This window comes from Drosophila yakuba, chromosome 3R, assembly GCF_016746365.2.
Source record: "Drosophila yakuba strain Tai18E2 chromosome 3R, Prin_Dyak_Tai18E2_2.1, whole genome shotgun sequence".
Taxonomy (NCBI): domain Eukaryota; kingdom Metazoa; phylum Arthropoda; class Insecta; order Diptera; family Drosophilidae; genus Drosophila; species Drosophila yakuba.
Window position 1 is genome coordinate 8971112 of NC_052530.2, and position 16612 is coordinate 8987723.

The following is a 16612-nucleotide window of genomic DNA, read 5'->3' on the forward strand; positions in this document are numbered from 1 at the left end:
AGACTACGAAAAATGCTTTCGCCTTTATTTGACAGGGAACTTAATTTGATGTATTATTTAAATTGCAGTGCCTGCAAAAAATCACACAAAACTCTCAAGTCGAAAACCTCTAAGCTGAATAAGAATAGAATCCTGGCTAAGAATAATGGTTTTATTTCAAAAAATAGTGAAAGGGTATGAATACACGTAAACATTTTCAATGGAAGTTCACATTATGTATGGGGCAAGCGGTGTTAAAGTCCAATTTTCTTTGCGTTTGTAGCGTTCGGCAAATAGAAACATACAACAAATTATTTATTTTTATTTTAATAAATCTAAATATTTGTGTATTAGAAGCAAAGCAAATAAAGCTTTTGCAAACAATTCCAGGCGACTATTGTGAAACATATTGTGGTGGCATCTGCAATGATACAGTTGGTTCAAAGAAATACGATAGAGAAGACCGTGATTTTATTTTCCGGAACTGTTAAGCATGGTTTCATATGTAGACTTAAGGAATACCATTTCCAGAAAAGATCGCAAGTATATATACTTTTTGATATGATTGGCTGGCGGCCAAATTAATTCCCTATTGCAATTGCAAGTCTAAAAGGGACTAACTGCGCATTATTCTGCCAATGACTGACCTTTATGAATTCCACCTAGGGACGCCTGAGTTCCGACTGGCCCTCCACAATCGGTGCAAACGTCCGATCATGGTTTTCTATAGAGCTAAGGACGCAGAAGGCATTTTAACATCTATTTTTCTATAATTACTTAAAATAACCCCCCAATAAGGCTTTGGATATTTCTTTGTTGTCTCCCACACAGTTTATTTTTCCAGATTTACATAGCAGCCTTAAGTATTCCGACAGGTGTCCTGGTCAGTTGGCTTAGCAGCAAGGACCGCAACCGCAAAAACTGCTGGTGCCGCCGCAGCAAGGTCCACATCCTCCGCAAGGACCACAGCAGGGGCCACACCCACCACAACAGGGGCCGCAGCCACCACAAGGACCGCATCCGCCGCAGGGACCACAGCAGGGACCCTAAAAAAGCAGATATTAAAAAAGACACTAGACTTACGGGAAAGATATATATACATACCCCTACCAGAACGTAATTCGGGTTGACATACATGTACATGATTTTGATTGTTTAAAAGATCTTTAACTACCGGAATCCAAAGGAAGCTGAAGCCACCGAAAATTTAGGTGCTCACTATTGAAGGTGGAACGGAGAACTGACGAATGTGAGCCACATCAGTCGGAGCTTCAATTTGACAGCAGTCATGTGAATTTCAAGGCTAATCTGATCCAATAAATTATATTACATTTTTTCGACCTCTGTTTTCCAAAACCCATAATCTAGTTAGCTGCGGATATTTTCGACAGTTGTCAAATTCTTATACCAACTTGCGAGTCAAGTTTCTATCACTCTTGTTTAGAATCTCGGCCTGTAATCATCAAAATTTTTTGGTCGTCCTAGGTTATTTCTTTGTTTGGTTCAAAGTAAGTATTCGTTAAGAGTCTCAACACTGAAAGTTTTCACAAGTTTCTTTTTAGAACATTAATTAACCATCATGTGTTGCGGACCCCTTGGATTCTGCGGACCCTGTAGCCCTTGCGGCGGTCCTTGCGGACCTTGTGGACCCTGTGGTCCTTGCGGTTCCTGCTGTGCTCCTTGTGGATCTTGTTGTGGACCTTGCGGCCCTTGCGGTCCTTGCGGTCCTTGCTGCGGGGGTTGTGGACCATGCGGCCCCTGTGGACCTTGCTGTGGGCCCTGTAGACCATATTGCGGGTGCTGAATAATACCCCTTAAAATATCAGATCCTGTAAACCACAAAGTGTAGCTTAGGACTGAACAATAAAATAAGTGCCTTTAAAAATAATTTTGTATTGATTGCCAATTTAAAAGCAGGGAATAATACCCCTTAAAATATCAGATCCTGTAAACCACAAAGTGTAGCTTAGGACTGAACAATAAAATAAGTGCCTAAAAAATAATTTTGTATTGATTGCCAATTTAAAAGCAGGGAATATTGTATTTTTATTAATAATTATTTTTGTATAAGGCTTGTACATACGTGAATACTTTCACGAAGTGGTGGTCGTTCAAAGTCTTGTTCCTAGATTATCAGATACCCATTACTCAGCTAGCGGAGTTCGACATAGTTTTGGCTATATGCCACATATATCGCATTAAAAGGCAAATCAAAAGAAATTCCAAACCAAACCAGGATTGTGGGTACTACAGTGGTAACCTCCCAAATCAGATTATTTTAACGAGCAGATTATCACTTATTATTTTAACAAGCTGTGACCCACTGTAGATATGTAAATATAATTAAAATTCAAAGGAGGCTATGAAAATCTTTCTCGACCTGTCAGACCCATTTAAATGTGTAAGTTCCGAAAATATATCATTCTCATCTCGATCCCCGTCCTGCTCGCATCAAAATTTGTGGTTTTGTCCCATATAGGTGTTTTTTGGCTACTGAAGATCGTTGGTAAAAAGTTTATTGTAAAGTTGAAAATAGTGTACTAATTTGTTTCTTATTTTTAGACTTCTCGAATTAATCATGTGCTGTGGACCTTGTGGATCGTGCTGTGGACCTTGCGGATATTACTGCTCTCCCTGTGGACCCTGCTGTGGACCTTGTGGACCACGTTGTGGTCCGTGTGGATCCTGCTGTGGACCCTGTGGACCTTGCTGCGGACCATTTGGCAGTTGTTACGGAGGCTGTTGGTGCTAAGTGCTCCCTATTTGCAGCCGAACCGATTTGTTGCATCATTCCACAATCACACCATGGTTAAGCTAACACCCAACAGTTTCAAGTCACAAAAAATATATTGAGATAAACCGCCTAAAGAGTAGAAAGTATTTCCTGGTATCAACTTGTAGTTGGAACAGTTGAAGGGGAGCGTTTTCTTGATCAGCAGCACTAGCCGAGCCTGTCCGTCCGTATGTCCGTATAATATCATATTAGGCATACATTGTAATGTCACCGACGTTCTGTCGTTCCTGTCGTATCTATCTGATCCTGCTACAACGTCGAGAAATTGTAGTAGTGTCAGCAATGGCACCACGTTTTATAAAATCTTTGCTAAGGTATAAACCGTATGTATAGCTCTCATTTCGTTTTATCTTGTTTTTATACCCGTTAGTCGTAGAGTAAATTGGTATACCAGATTCGTTGAAAAGTATGTAACAGGCAGAAGGAAGCGTTTCCGACCAAATATTCTTGATCAGGATCAATAGCCGAGTCGATCTGGCCATGACCCTATAAAAGCTAGAATGTTGAGATTGCATGCAGACTTAAGTGACATAGACACAGCGCAAATTTGTTGCCCCACTCTAATGCCCGCAAACCGCCAAAAAATTTCAGTGTTGAAGTCTCTCCTTCGCACTTCCACTAGCTGAGTAGCGGGTATCAGATATTCGGGGAACTCGACTATAGCGTTCTCTCTTGTTTTAAATTGCGGAGGAAATCCTTGTAGGGTATAATACATTTGTTGAACGTTTTGTATAAATGTTGCATTTGTTTATTTCGAATCCAGATGGCTGTGAATCTGAAATCTGCTTTCCCATTCAAAATCTATGTGAGGAAATATCAGTTTTCATTTTTCCCTCAACCCAAGAACATCAAAATTTGATTTTCTATAAAAGCCATTTTTGGTATTAAATCTTTTATTTTAGTTGTCTTACATTTCAAAACCATGGGCTGTGCACCGGGCGGACCTTGCTGCGGATCCTGCGGACCTTGTGGACCTTGTGGACCGTGCTGCGGACCCTGCTGTGGACCTTGCGGGCCCTGCTGTGGACCCTGTGGACCTCGTTGTGGACCTTGCGGACCCTGTGGTCCTTGCTGTGGCCCTATGGAAAAACGAAACGGCCTTCAGCGGTGCTGCCCGTTTTAGCTGTGATTTCCTGAATAAGCAACAAAATTATTGACAAATAAAGGGGAACTATGAAAACGATTAAATTATCATAATTTAAATATTTCCATACAAGTTTTCACTCACTGCCTTTGATTCACAAGCTGAATCCAAAAACGGAGCAGCTGAAGGAGGTGGAGGAGAAAGAGTCCATAGGACAATAGACCAGACTAACACTGCAGCCTGTGGCTGGCAGTAGATACACACTCGCAATAGTTGCACTGCCATGGACATAAAAGGAGCAGTTGGCTTATGCCCACATGTTCAGGTAATTGGGACAGTGCAGTTGGAAAATAAAAGTAGTCCTTTCCTCGCAGCATTTAAATTGGACAACTAGGGGATTTTAATTAGTGTCAAGTACCTTGAGGCAAATGGTGCCAAATGCGGCGTGGCCGAGGCCAATCAAAGTGATTTTCCCAGCAATGTTACTCATACGCCCCGTGTGGCTGGGGCCAGTCAATTATTAATGGCTGCTCGGCTCGAGTGCAGTCTGCTGACATCTCAATTCATGCTGGAAGTCAGCAGGCAAATTGTTTATTGTATGCAAGCTAGAGAATGCCAGAAGAATATCTGGGGACTGGGGAACTGATTTTCATCATTCATTTCGCCAGTTGACGTCAGGCTCTCCCGATGACGCAATTCAGGGAATTCTCGAATATGTAAGGGACCACGTGAAAGAGCATTTATCATTTAGGCGGCATGTTATTCGAGTAGCATTCGAGCAGCTTAATCAAGTTCCGGAAGGGGTCGAATTAGAGCTGACTGTCAGAATTTCTGTCGAAGCGCGTAATCAATGCCTAATGTAAGTACTTCAGTATGAACAAGTAATTCTAGAACTCGCATATGCCGCAGCCGACTATTGCAGTACCCTGGGAATACAGGCTCAATCACCGCAGAAATATTCGTAGCAAGTCTTCCTTGTTATAAAGTTAAAATTGTGCGTTTTTGATATTGTGTTCAATATACTGTATGCTAAACCACTGATTAGAGCCAAATTAACCATACAGATATACAAATTTTTAATTATGGTACTAATTTGTGTAAAGTTCAAATATAAAGTTGAAAAATAGTTCGTAAATCCCAGTTGGCCAGTTCAGTGGACAGTTGAAGTGTCCCCCCAAAATTATTTGTTTCCATCAGCGTTGCAAGGCCCGCCCATCGGACCTCGATCGCCAGAAATGTCCGCGACTATGAGCGAAGAATCCAGAACCAGTGCTTCCAGAATGTTGAGGTCTGGTCCGTCCCGCGTCGTAGAAAGCGCGATGATTGGGGATGGTCCGCACGTGCGACGACCACGTCACAACAACCCAAACCAGCCAATTGCAATGGCGACAGATCAACGGTCCCGAGCATCAACAACCCGGCGAAATAACTTTCTGAGGAAAGTGAGCCTGCAACGCACCCTGGCGTTCTGCAACAGAATAAGGAGCTTTGGAGGCCCAGCGTCCAGATTTGGTTGCCTTTTGCAATCGGACTCCGGAATGAGACGGGAACTGCGTAGCAATATCCATTGGCCGATGATGGAGAACTTGTTTGAGTTCGCTACTTGTAATAATGAAGAGCTCCATGAAAGGAAATTGTTCGCAGATCAACGCCACTGGGGACGGGCTCAACTGCATTTCCAGCATTATCTAGGAATGCGACACCGCCATCACCACAATCTGAGATCATTCTCCCTGGAATTCGATCTAAGGCCCGGAAACATGAAGTCCATTTACGACGTGCTTTATGGCATGGGTCTCAAAGAGACCTTGAGGCTGGCCTTCAACGAGGTGCTCCACTTGCACTAGCTGTGGTGGATTTGTGTGTTCCAACTATCGGTAATAAAAACTTAAGCCAATGGAAACTTTTCATTCTTACTTGCATCTTGCTCCTAAATTGTTCCCACTGGAAACCCTTTAAGGAAATCTCCCTCAGCCGCAGGCTTCTTTTTTCCCTAGACCTTCGGCCAAGCAAATCGCAATGTTGTGCATTTATGGAAATCGTATGCTGCAGTGTGTTCGCTAGTACAATAGCTGTGTTTGCGGGGCTTTGCAGCCCAACTTTGTGACGAAATCCCAGATTAACGAGTCGAATTTTAAATGCGCTTTAATTTAAAATGTTCAAAGAGCTTTATATTTATTAAAACAATTTGTTCTCGCCTTAGAACAGTACCCGTACTTTAAATTACTGCAGTACGATTTCTATTGGAAGAGGATCTAATATCCCCTTGTGATTGGTCGAGTATCCACATATGCCGCAGCTATTGCACAACGCTCCCGAAATACGCGATGAAAAGCGCGCCTAGGACGCGTGTATTTGGATCCCTCACTTACACACGCACACTCGCACCACGCACACTCTCAACTGCCGCACACTCGCTCCCACAAACACATGCACAAAAGACGCCCTGCGTTCATTCTGCGCCTTATCTGCGGTCGCAAGTGTTGCGCCATCGCAGCCAGAGTGCCTGAAATTATGCTAATTCCTGCGTTTTTATGCAGCCAACATGGAGCAGCAGCGGGAATCTGCATTCTCATGGTCGAACCTCCTCCAGCTCCTCCAGCTCCTCCTGCTTTTCCAGCTCCAGCTGCTGCATGTTGGTTGTCGGTCGCCGGTTGTTGCTTGTTGGCTCTTGCTGCGCCGGCTGTGCATTTTGCGGTAGAGGCACTGGCAAAAAAAACATCAACTTTTAGGGTATGTCACAACATATCGATACTACAGTCAGAAACCATAATTATATTATACAGCGACTATATTCTAGGATTAATTTTGAATAAACTAGCATTGGGCCTAAAAACGCTTGCTCTCATTTCCGAAATATATACTCTTTCACTAATTAAGCTGCGCCCAATTTCTTCGTAATACTTTCTGCAGAATGTGGGAGTATTTTCTGAGTGCATGGGAAGAACGATGAATTTTACAGCATAGAAGGGAAGGCCTGCTGATAACGCAACATTAATAACACCCTCATGGCTGGCTTTCTCTACTTGATGATTGAAAATCCTGGAAACTGCGCCCGCGCCCCAAAGTATGCAACATTCATTTACTTATCAGGCGAGGCGAGGGAGTTGCCTCCTGCAGAGTCCACGCTCTGCAACGTATTTGTGGCACATTTGGGAGCTAAGCTAAAGTTCCAAAAAACAGTCAAGCAGCTGCTGCCTCCTCGCCATTTCCATTGGCAAAGGCATTGGACTTGTTGTGGCCAGTGTTAACATAAGACTTGTGCAGCGATAAACTCTTGGCCCGCCCAGCATATTGTCCATCCGAACATTTGTTAGCCAGCCTCTCTGCTTTGGGCCAGCTACTGGCCGTTTTTGGCCCGAGTGGGTCAGATCCTGCTGCATATTCAACGGCTTTTCCATTTCTCTTTGCTCGTCCGGCATTTGCAAATTCCTTAACTGGGTTCTCCAGCGGCTACTTACGGAATGTCCTGTTTCGAATATACGGTTTTTTGTAATGGGTATCATATTTGAAAATGTATTTTCAGTTATCTACGGTGCGTATCAGTCCAAGTTGCAGAAACAAATAACATTTGTGCTGAGATTGTTTGAGAGTGCTGTTCTTGAAACAATCATACATAGCAAACATCTCTACGTTTTTTGAAACAAGTGCTTAATGTTCAACCTGCCTGTGACGAAGGTGACGAATTTGCTAGCTTGGGAAATGAAGAAATTCATTCGCTCTTCTGCTTTCACTTCTGTTGCGTAGTTATATTTTCACTGAATAAAATTCTTTTCGGAACTCTGAACAACGCTTCAGCAGCCTTATCAGGGACCACCGGGTGATGGGTTAATGAATTCCAACCGTAATTACCCATCCAAGGGGAGTGATTACCCCAAAGAGGCCCGACTGAGCCGATTCGTTATGAGCGCCGAGCAAGGGATCCTTTTAATTATTGTTCATAACTGGCGGGTGCAACTTTATCTTGTTTATATTATGCACGTTTTTTGCCCTCTCTCGGCCATTTAAATATTTCAGCTGCGGTAAAGTTTCGATTGTGTTTGCAGTTTTTTCGCTGAATATTTACCCAATTTATATTGGCCCGGCAATTGGTCTTTGTTTTCAATTCTTGCGCTGTATTTCGATTGCATATTTAATTGAATGAGCTCTTTCTGGCCGTTATACCCAATTAGCTGAAGTGTAAAGAATTGTTTTTGGGCTTCGCTAAGGTTGGGAGATGAGCTACCTAGCCAGTAGGGGATTCATTTTTTTGTTACATATGTATGTATGTATGCCTTGACCTAACAACATCAAAATTTCACGAAAGCCCCGCCTATTACAGTTAGTATGTAAGTTATCAATAGCGGAGTACATCTGGTCATGTCCGTATCTGTCTGTCCGTATGAAAGTCGAGATCCAACAACTATAAAGGTTGGCAGTTGAGATTATACATGTAGATTCCAGATTCCAGATTCCAGATTCCACTAGCTGAGTAGGGGGTATCTGATAGTCGGGGATCCCGACTAAAGCGTTCTCTCTTGATTTAGACTAAACTTACTTTAAAATTGTTTTATGTTAAATTGCAATGTAGTGGGAATGTGTCTTAAAAGACAGTAGCTAGTCCAATTAACATGAGTAAAAAGAATCCTGGAACAAGTATAACTTTTATTTTGATGTAATGCGTAAAGTTGATAACCTTTGCAGGGGGCAGGCGGGTATCCAACCCCACCCTCGTGTCAATGCGTCACCGTCTGTGTCTGCTCCGCTTGTCAAGCATTTTACGCATGAGAAAGTATTTTCAGTGAACAAGTGCGAGGGTTGAGCCGAGCTCCGCAAAAAGTATCCCCAATGCAGAAGTGAAGTGCACAAGGAAGCCCCATAAAAATAAATCGAATTGAGGCGACGGGAGCTGGACGGGTTAGGGATTGGGATCGGGATCGGGACTGTCGGGATAACAAACGATGCTCCATGCCAACAGAGTGGGTGGGGAGTACCGCGGGAAACGCAAGTTGGGTTTGTTTACGGCGCGATACGAATGACACGTGACTGGGAGACACCAGACAAGCACCGGCGGCAGCAGACGCTCGCAAAAATTATGAAATTTAGCGCAAGCCGCAGAGCTCGAGTTGCAGAAAAAATACGTGCACATGGTCTCACGCACACAGGGACAGATCCAGCTATATGACAGCTTTACCGTATCGCACCTGCCGCACTCACACACGGCAAAGGGGAAGGTAAAGGGGAAGGGTAAGGGTAAGGTAAGGCAGAAACTGACGGCCAATGCGCTTAGCACTTTCATTTCGTTTGCTGCAAATTGCTTAACCACAATGCATATGTATGCAAAGCGGTGACGCGCACCATGCACTGAGCGATAAAGCGGCCTAATTCAGAAGGAGTTCTTCTGTCTAAATTGGAAAATATGTCTTTAATACTTAAATTTTACTTACTAAGAAGGTCAATATCTTCAGAGCAACTTTTTTGGGACCCTTGATTTCATTTGTATAGGTTACACATTTTTTGTCTTAACCATCTTTTACATATAAAAGATGAATCATTTTATACATTTGTTGTATTCATTTTGAGTTTTCATCATACATTTTGAAAAAGCCCTGCACGACTTTCCACAATTTCTTTCTGCGCAGAGGCGGATGATGGTATTAGCAGTGCGGTTTTTCCTTCCTTTTCCAGGCAACTGTTGCAAGGTGTCGCCAGCAGCTGCTCGGCTCAATCTAGCTGCTAACGGTTTAACACTTTGCTGCCTTTTTCCAAGGATTCCCGGCGGTACACACACACACACACACACATAGGTGTAAGCTTATGGCACCTATTTTCAGTTGCTAGGCGGACAGACAGGCAGGGATCTCATATGCAAAAGAAAAACAAAAATGATGTTTTCCCCGTTTACGTATAATCAGTTGGAAGTAATTAGTTAAAGCTTCATTTATATTGTTTTCGATCTTCAAATGGGAGAAACTGTTTCGCATTTCCGCCCTATTATCAATTTTGATTAATTCGCAATATACCTGGATTTCCACATCGGTAGTGTCTATTTAAAAAGCTTGGTGTAAATCATTTCCTTACACCCTCCCCACTAAGCAGGCAACCATTTTCCTAGCAATCCGTGTTATAAGCTCAAACTGACTGGCGTATTACGTATACGCAATAGTACTTAGGTGCCTGTAGGCTGATTATGACAATGTTTGCATTTCCAATCCGAGCCTTTGTGCTTTCGTGTAAATAGGAATGAAAATTCATTTGATTTTTCCAACTTTTTATGAATGGGGAGCAGATTAAAGCTAAACAAATTGAATCGTAAATCCATTCCCATTCAATCGAAAATCAGTGGAATGAATTTCAATCAATTTATCGTGTGAATATTCCTTTCCCATGTGGTACTTTCTATGTTAAACTCCATTTATTTTACTGGCAAGCTAAGCACAAGTTCCCTGCAATCAATTACAAATTTGTTAGTGAGTTTAGTATCCTTAAACTGGCTTGTTGGCTAACTTTTACGGCACTTAAGAGTTCTCTTGACAAATCACCGTAATCGTTCTTGATTATTATTTGGCCAGATGGTCAGTCAATTGCTATTATAGTTGCTTTCCTTGGATTTTCTGATTTATGATTCGGCTTGATAACAAGCATATTATTTCTATACATCTAATGGGATACGCTTTAAATTTAAATTAAACCAGTTAATAATTTAAAAAGTGATATAATGCTAGAGTCAATGTTCAGGGGAAAATCAAATGATATGGAGAAAAGTGGACCTACATATATATATAGGTAAATGGATATTGATGTACATTTTTTAGTTACCGCTGAATTAGCTAAAGGTAATGAAGAATGGCCTAGTGCCCCGCAAGGAAGGGGGAACCAACCTGTCAGTTGCAGCGGAATTTGAACAGCGCCCAATGCACACGAAATAACTACTGAACTACTGAAAATACTCGTATCACGACCACAAAGCCACTGTCACTTCCTGTTTTTTGTTTCCGTGGGCCACAAAGTCAAACGTCGCATATTGAACAACATTTGTCCGCCAGAAGTCCGGCGGCAAAAAGAGCCAATCGAAATCGCTATATGGACTTGACCCACCCTCCTCATCAACATGGAAGGTACACATCGCCGCTACGCACCGATTTCTCATTCTTTGGGAATGTTCTGACACGAGGAACGGATGTCAAATGACAAATACCATTTCATTCCCAGAAATATTAAGATGGCCACGATCTGTCGACGGTACAAGTGTCAATTTGATTAATTGACGAGCATGCTGAGACGTTGCAGCGCTTTTGGCCGAGATGCTTTCCCTGATCCTGAAAAACTGTTCCTTCAAGCAAGAAATACATACATATGTACATGTTCTGAATGGTTGCGGTGTCCTTGGCGAAAAACTCAATGAAAAGTTGCATAATATTGTCGCATATGTTTTGGGCACCCTTTTCGGTTGGCTTATACGGAAATGATTTTTTCCGCTTGACCCTATTCTTTTACATATATGAATGTATTTTTTCTGTTTGTCTTTATTTAAACTTTAAGATTGCCTGCTGCGTGGCTTTTTTGTTGTACCTTGATTGGATGATCTCTTTAAAATTAAGAGATAATTTATGCCTACAAAGGAAGTGTTAAGTGGTTGATGAATACTAAAGTGCCTAAAGTATGCAAACTAATTTCGCTGAAGGTAAGTTGGCCACTTAAGCCCGAATGTTTATTCAGGGCTTACGTATGGGTAAGCGTAGTTTTCATTGAGTTTTCTATTCGTAAATCATACGTTTTTCAGCAGCAGCCACTTAGCTGGCTGGTTTCGCCACTGATATATTGTCATTCATATGTTGTGTCAGCAATTTGTTAGCTTTATGGCTGAAGCCACGCCCCCAGTTGTCGTCCCCAAAACCCAGAAACGGATGATCGGAAAAAAGAACAAGAAACGGAAAGGGAAAATATGAAACTTGCGTACATAAATTGTATTTATGCACTCAGCACTCCACACACTGTATTCAGCTATTTCCCGATTTTATCGTTTTTATGTGGCTCCCAAAGAACGAAAGAAGAAAGCTTTAAATCAATTCATTCCACAGGGAAAGTGAAGTTTTCTGAATAGTAATGTTGTGGGAATGTTGGGTACCTTAATTGTATTTCAGAGTTTAGCGCTACAATTATTTTACTCATTATTGTAGACATCATATTAAGTAGTTTACTATTAAATGAATATTTTGGTTTGCTTCTAAGACTTTTCCCACAAAGCGTAGTAATCAAATTGACACACTTCGAAAACCACTTTTAAGCCCTCGTTGACGAATTGTTGAGTATTGTTGTTGTATTGTGTAATGTTTTACCCCAACATTAGAAAATAAAATAGTTTCGGAATTATGTCCTTAGTTAGATTGAAGCCCTTTGATATCATTCTACATTAGGATGCTTGTGAGAGTTTCTTCCCTGGCTGACCTGGAAAAAGCGAGCGGCCAAGCCGCAAGTTGAAGTAATTTCTACTTAGCCCCAACTAAGTACAGCCAGCATGGAAGTGTTGGAAAAAACACGGAGAGGAAACTTCGGAACGCCTCAGAAATTAAAATAAAGTGCCAAGAAAGTGAAAAGCGAGTGGCCCATGCCCTGGGAGCAGCATCTTGAAGTTGGCCAAAGCCAAAGCCAAAGCCCGGCCATCAGCGCCAACTTCCGTTTGGGCCAACACCGCACCGCTGCAACCACTTCTTGTTTCCATTACTTTTTCCATTCTCATTCTCATTCTCGCTCTTAGTCTTGCACATAAAAAAACGATTATTTATAGGATAAATTTCATCGATTTCTGACACACGTACACGTATAAGCTGTTTGCAAATTGCCGGTAAGAATCGTTAATTAGCCTAATAACTTTTATGGGGGTGTAAAGGAAGTTTAGAATGAACTTAGAATTGTATTCGAGTTTTTTCCTCAGTGCAATCTCGGTCTGGGGTCGGCGTGGGAAATTGCTGCCAGTGCGTAGGCGTTGTGTCCACGTCTCTTTTAATAATTTGTAACTCATTTTGCACTCGGGAAACAACATAACGACAACAACTGCACGGCAGCGGTAGTGGCAAGCGTTTCACCTTTTGAGCTTTTCGCTTCGGCCATGGATAAAACACAAAGTGAAAAGTAACAAGTACAAAGTTCTATGCCAAAGAGTCGCCGAAAAAGGAAACTTTTCTTGGTTTTGAGTAAGGACATTACATTTGGGTTAACAGGCAAATTACGTAATTGAAGTGGCCTAAGAAACTGACGCTCAAGTGTGTAAAAATCCGAAAACCACGAAAGGGCTCTCCTAATACTTTTACGCGCTTTTTTCATTAACCGTTGCAAAAAATCGTAAATGGCAGGAGGCAATAGTGTACTTACTATCGAATTGTTATTAAAATACGAGGACTTGTAACTGTGCATAATCAAAATGTGTCAATGTATTTATATCCCGATTTGTTAAGCGATTCATAACCAATTTATGTTAGGACAACAGAGGAATTCTTCTTTCTTAAGTAAATCAAAATCTTCAACGAATACAGAGATCATTGACTGATCAAGGACTGCTGCCTCCAGGACTTGAGCCCCAATATATATGTTCTACATTGATGTCCGTAAGTTGCAACGATCTTTAAAATAATTGTATAATTTTCGGGTCGGGGGTCACTTGTATTTCGTTGAGCACCTGCAAACTTGGCCAAATATCTCGGACTTCCCTTTCGTAACCGGCGGGCAAAGGATTGTTCTGGAGGTTCAGTTCGGTCAGGGGAAGAAACTGGAAAACCCGCAACGAATTCACGTTTCCGATATTGTTCTGTCTCAAAGATATGCTCTGAAGTCGGGGAAAGCGATGCTCCATTAGTGAAAAGGCCCACAGATTGGTCAGGTGATTCCTATCCAAAATCAGAACCTCTAGCTCCGGCATTTCCCTCCCTACAATCCCGAGCACCGTGCTCAAACAGTGAGATTCCGCGAGGGCGCAAAAGTCTCTATCCAAGGCCTCATCTTTATAAAACAGCGTGAGATCCAAGCGGTGCTCATCCTGATTATACCTATCCAACAGCACTCTTGTCAACCGCAGCCTAAAGAATGCGTTAATCCAGATCTTGGGCATTTGGTCACTGACCTTCAACCAGACCCGATTATCCAGCCATCCACGGCGAAACAAAGCACTTGCAACGTCGTAACTGTCTACGAAGAACGTGAAGAGGGCGCCAGAGTCCTCAGCCGTATCCTGTTCTCCGCCTGTGTGCTTATACCGCGGATTTATCTTCAAGGGGTTCAGAACTCTGCGAATACGCCGCAGCACTCGATTAAATGACTCTCGGCGATCCGTGCTAAATATGAGGACCCGATACCATCCATAGATACTCACGGGCAGCTTCGCAACATTCTTGGGCTCCAGTGGCGATTTGCCTTTTTCGGATTTCGGAGTAGAGTGGCTCAATGGACCTTCAGTGAAGTTATTTCGAGGTGTAGCAAACATTTTATATTCAAGAGATTCACAAATGTCAGATTTTTACTTTGACAGAGGGAATTTTACGATTTTATTTTATTAAGTGACGTATATGCAAATACCCTAGACACCAAACAAAATCAGTTACACACTGGGATTCTAACTAAAAAGAAACTTACCAATAAAGCTCCACTTGAATACATTATAATAAAGAAAAATGTTTTATTTTTGTTTTTTTTTTCGAAGCAAAAACATAACTTATAAAGATCTTGTTTAAATCGAATATCATTATAGGAAGACAATCATTATGTACTAAAAAAATATACTCATGTACATTTTTACTGATTTCTAAAATAACCTCCATGTCTTAAGTTGGAAACTTAAAGCGCCACCTATTACTGCCAGAAAGCTTAATGTATCATACAATTACAGAGAATTTGACAATGTAATCGACGTGTGCAGAACAAGTTCTGCTACCAATCGGTAGATGGCGCTTAACGTAAAAAAAACTTACAATCGGCTATAGAGTGAATTGCAATTACTTATGCAATTAAAGTAATTTGATAGTTATAATATGGGACATACTTTATTCCTCTTCCTTCCGTATAAGCCCAGCGACTTAGAATAAAATGATTTATAGATTGCATTTATACGATATAATTTAAATATCTTACAGATTTAAGAACAGATTTTAAGAACAATCATAAAACAATGCAATTTCGAAAACGGTCTAGTGCTCAAAATGTCTCCCCTAACATTTTCAAAAACTTTACTAGCTACAAAAAACAAGACCAAGGGTTTTTAGATTTTAAATTAATAAATTTCTTGAATTTAATATTTGAATTTAATATGTAAAAGCCTTAATAGAGTAGAAAATCACTACCATGGCTAGCACGCCTTGCGGAATATTGAGGGTGGGCGCAGATGATCGCTTTTTGGGATAGTACACGGTTTTCTTCGAGAGCAGGATGACCTGTGGCTGGCCAGGACTCTGCTGAACTGGGGAAGCAATCGGAGCCACTGGAACAGCAGCAGGATGGGCGATCGCGGGGGCAGCAGGATGAACTGCTACAGGGGAGCCAGGAGCGAGAGGAACAGCAGCAGGAGCAGCTGGAGCAACAGGAACCACAGGGGCAGCTGGAGCAATAGGAACTGGAGCTCCAGCTGGAGCAGCAGGAACAACATGAGCCGGAACAACTGATTGAGATCCTGCAGGGAAAACTGGCGAGGGCTGCGGCATTACAGGAACCTGGGCAACGCTGGGAGCGATCGCTGGTGCCGGCTGGTTGGCCAGCTGCAGCGTGGGACATATCAGGTGCTGTGTCTCCGTGTAGGTCTTTGGATTGCTGGAATTGGGTTCGCGAATAGTTTGTGTGTAGCACCCATTGGCGTCGGGTTGGCCAGTTTCGACGACAGTCATCTTTTTGGGATCTGGCTGGGCTGCCGGAGCAGGGGCTACAGGAGCAGCCGGCGGATAGTGGTGATGCACTACGGCTACAGGAGCAGCAGGAGCGGCAGCGGGAGCCTGATGAGACTTGGCCACAACATTGCCTATGACAGCGCCAGCTAAAGCTCCGCCCAACAGACCAACACCTACGGATAGATAAAGAGTAAAATGTACCAAATTTAGGAATCTGTTGTGAATGAATTGGTAAACTTTACGTAAGCTTTGAAGATGTTTTTTTACACTTAAAAGTAATAATTTCCTACTGGCTCGACTTGATAGAGTACAGTTGTGGTCACTTATTAACTCTAAATACAAATTTACATAGATTGGGTGTCAGTTCCACTGAATCACGTACCAAAGGCTCGCTTACGACCACGTTTTGGATGCGCCTGACAAAATGGCATAAGACTCAAGCCAAGTAATGCCACTAACAGAAAAACTTTAACCAGATTGCGATTAGCCATGGTTTGATAACTGAACACTGGAATCGTCAAGTATATTCGGATAAATCGGCGTTCAGACGTTAACTGATCGTAATAATGACTCGGTAGAGTCACTTGGTCGCTGCAAAGAATGTTGTTTTGACTTTGCAAATATGTACACAGTTGCTTTGGGAAAGTTAACGAAAATTGTCGAATAGCGTATATTTATTACTCGCTTTAATTTATATTTTTGCGGCACATGAAACGCTCATTAGCATGCTTTGCGTCTTATACATTGAAGTATGTATAAGTGTATGAGAAGTATATGCGAGAACTCGAAAGTATTTATAAGAGATTCATTTCCTTGGCAAAGTTAAGGTTGGTGGACTTCTGTATGCACAACATAATCGTGCCATTTACCCATCATAATCATGAAAACCGTTTAAAAGTCATTTAAAAA

At 42.0% G+C, this 16612-nt stretch overlaps 6 protein-coding genes and 1 long non-coding RNA gene across 8 annotated transcripts; 4 read left to right on the forward strand and 3 right to left on the reverse strand.

Annotated features, from left to right (window-relative positions):
• Positions 1–787: 787 nt before the first annotated feature.
• Positions 788–1769, reverse strand: LOC6536050. The gene is made up of 2 exons (XM_002096624.4): positions 1084–1769; positions 788–1025 (listed from the first exon to the last, which is right to left on the reverse strand). Exon 1 carries the CDS (start codon positions 1767–1769, stop codon positions 1557–1559), a length of 213 nt encoding a protein of 70 aa, XP_002096660.2. The 3' UTR covers positions 788–1025; positions 1084–1556.
• On the forward strand, positions 1403–1867 carry LOC122319608. Of its 2 annotated transcripts, none has more exons than XR_006245218.1 (2): positions 1403–1487; positions 1542–1867. It is a non-coding gene; the product is annotated as an uncharacterized LOC122319608 (long non-coding RNA). The 2 variants fall into 2 exon arrangements; XR_006245219.1 differs by having other exon boundaries at positions 1417–1487; positions 1531–1867.
• A 474-nt stretch (positions 1868–2341) lies between these two features.
• LOC26535598 lies at positions 2342–2847 on the forward strand. Its single transcript, XM_043207170.1, has 2 exons — positions 2342–2380; positions 2542–2847. Exons 1-2 carry the CDS (start codon positions 2342–2344, stop codon positions 2830–2832), a joined length of 330 nt encoding a protein of 109 aa, XP_043063105.1. The 3' UTR covers positions 2833–2847.
• Positions 2848–3585: 738 nt separating this feature from the next.
• LOC26536120 (male-specific sperm protein Mst84Dd) lies at positions 3586–3961 on the forward strand. Its single transcript, XM_015189434.3, has one exon. It carries the CDS (start codon positions 3696–3698, stop codon positions 3894–3896), a length of 201 nt encoding a protein of 66 aa, XP_015044920.1. The 5' UTR covers positions 3586–3695; the 3' UTR covers positions 3897–3961.
• Positions 3962–4974: 1013 nt separating this feature from the next.
• Positions 4975–5760, forward strand: LOC6539854. The gene has a single exon (XM_002086701.4). It carries the CDS (start codon positions 5093–5095, stop codon positions 5702–5704), a length of 612 nt encoding a protein of 203 aa, XP_002086737.3. The 5' UTR covers positions 4975–5092; the 3' UTR covers positions 5705–5760.
• A 7476-nt stretch (positions 5761–13236) lies between these two features.
• Positions 13237–14304, reverse strand: LOC6539852 (nuclear RNA export factor 1). The gene is made up of 2 exons (XM_039376258.2): positions 14203–14304; positions 13237–14116 (listed from the first exon to the last, which is right to left on the reverse strand). The coding sequence occupies exons 1-2, from the start codon at positions 14217–14219 to the stop codon at positions 13459–13461; spliced, it is 675 nt and encodes a 224-aa protein (XP_039232192.1). The 5' UTR covers positions 14220–14304; the 3' UTR covers positions 13237–13458.
• Positions 14305–15081: 777 nt separating this feature from the next.
• Positions 15082–16305, reverse strand: LOC6539851 (vegetative cell wall protein gp1). The gene is made up of 2 exons (XM_002086699.4): positions 16086–16305; positions 15082–15876 (listed from the first exon to the last, which is right to left on the reverse strand). Exons 1-2 carry the CDS (start codon positions 16192–16194, stop codon positions 15128–15130), a joined length of 858 nt encoding a protein of 285 aa, XP_002086735.3. The 5' UTR covers positions 16195–16305; the 3' UTR covers positions 15082–15127.
• Between the last annotated feature and the right edge of the window lie 307 nt (positions 16306–16612).

Bases quoted from the DNA above. Each gene is read 5' to 3' on its own strand.
- LOC26535598 (XM_043207170.1), top strand. From the start codon at position 2,342: ATGAAAATCTTTCTCGACCTGTCAGACCCATTTAAATGT. The intron at 2,381-2,541 runs GTAAGTTCCGAA...TCTTATTTTTAG, and splicing joins TGTCAGACCCATTTAAATGT to ACTTCTCGAATTAATCATGT.
- LOC6539851 (XM_002086699.4), bottom strand. From the start codon at position 16,194: ATGGCTAATCGCAATCTGGTTAAAGTTTTTCTGTTAGTGGCATTACTT. The intron at 15,877-16,085 runs GTACGTGATTCA...ATCTATCCGTAG, and splicing joins TGGTCGTAAGCGAGCCTTTG to GTGTTGGTCTGTTGGGCGGA.
- LOC6539854 (XM_002086701.4), top strand. From the start codon at position 5,093: ATGTCCGCGACTATGAGCGAAGAATCCAGAACCAGTGCTTCCAGAATG.
- LOC6536050 (XM_002096624.4), bottom strand. From the start codon at position 1,769: ATGGTCTACAGGGCCCACAGCAAGGTCCACAGGGGCCGCATGGTCCAC.
- LOC26536120 (XM_015189434.3), top strand. From the start codon at position 3,696: ATGGGCTGTGCACCGGGCGGACCTTGCTGCGGATCCTGCGGACCTTGT.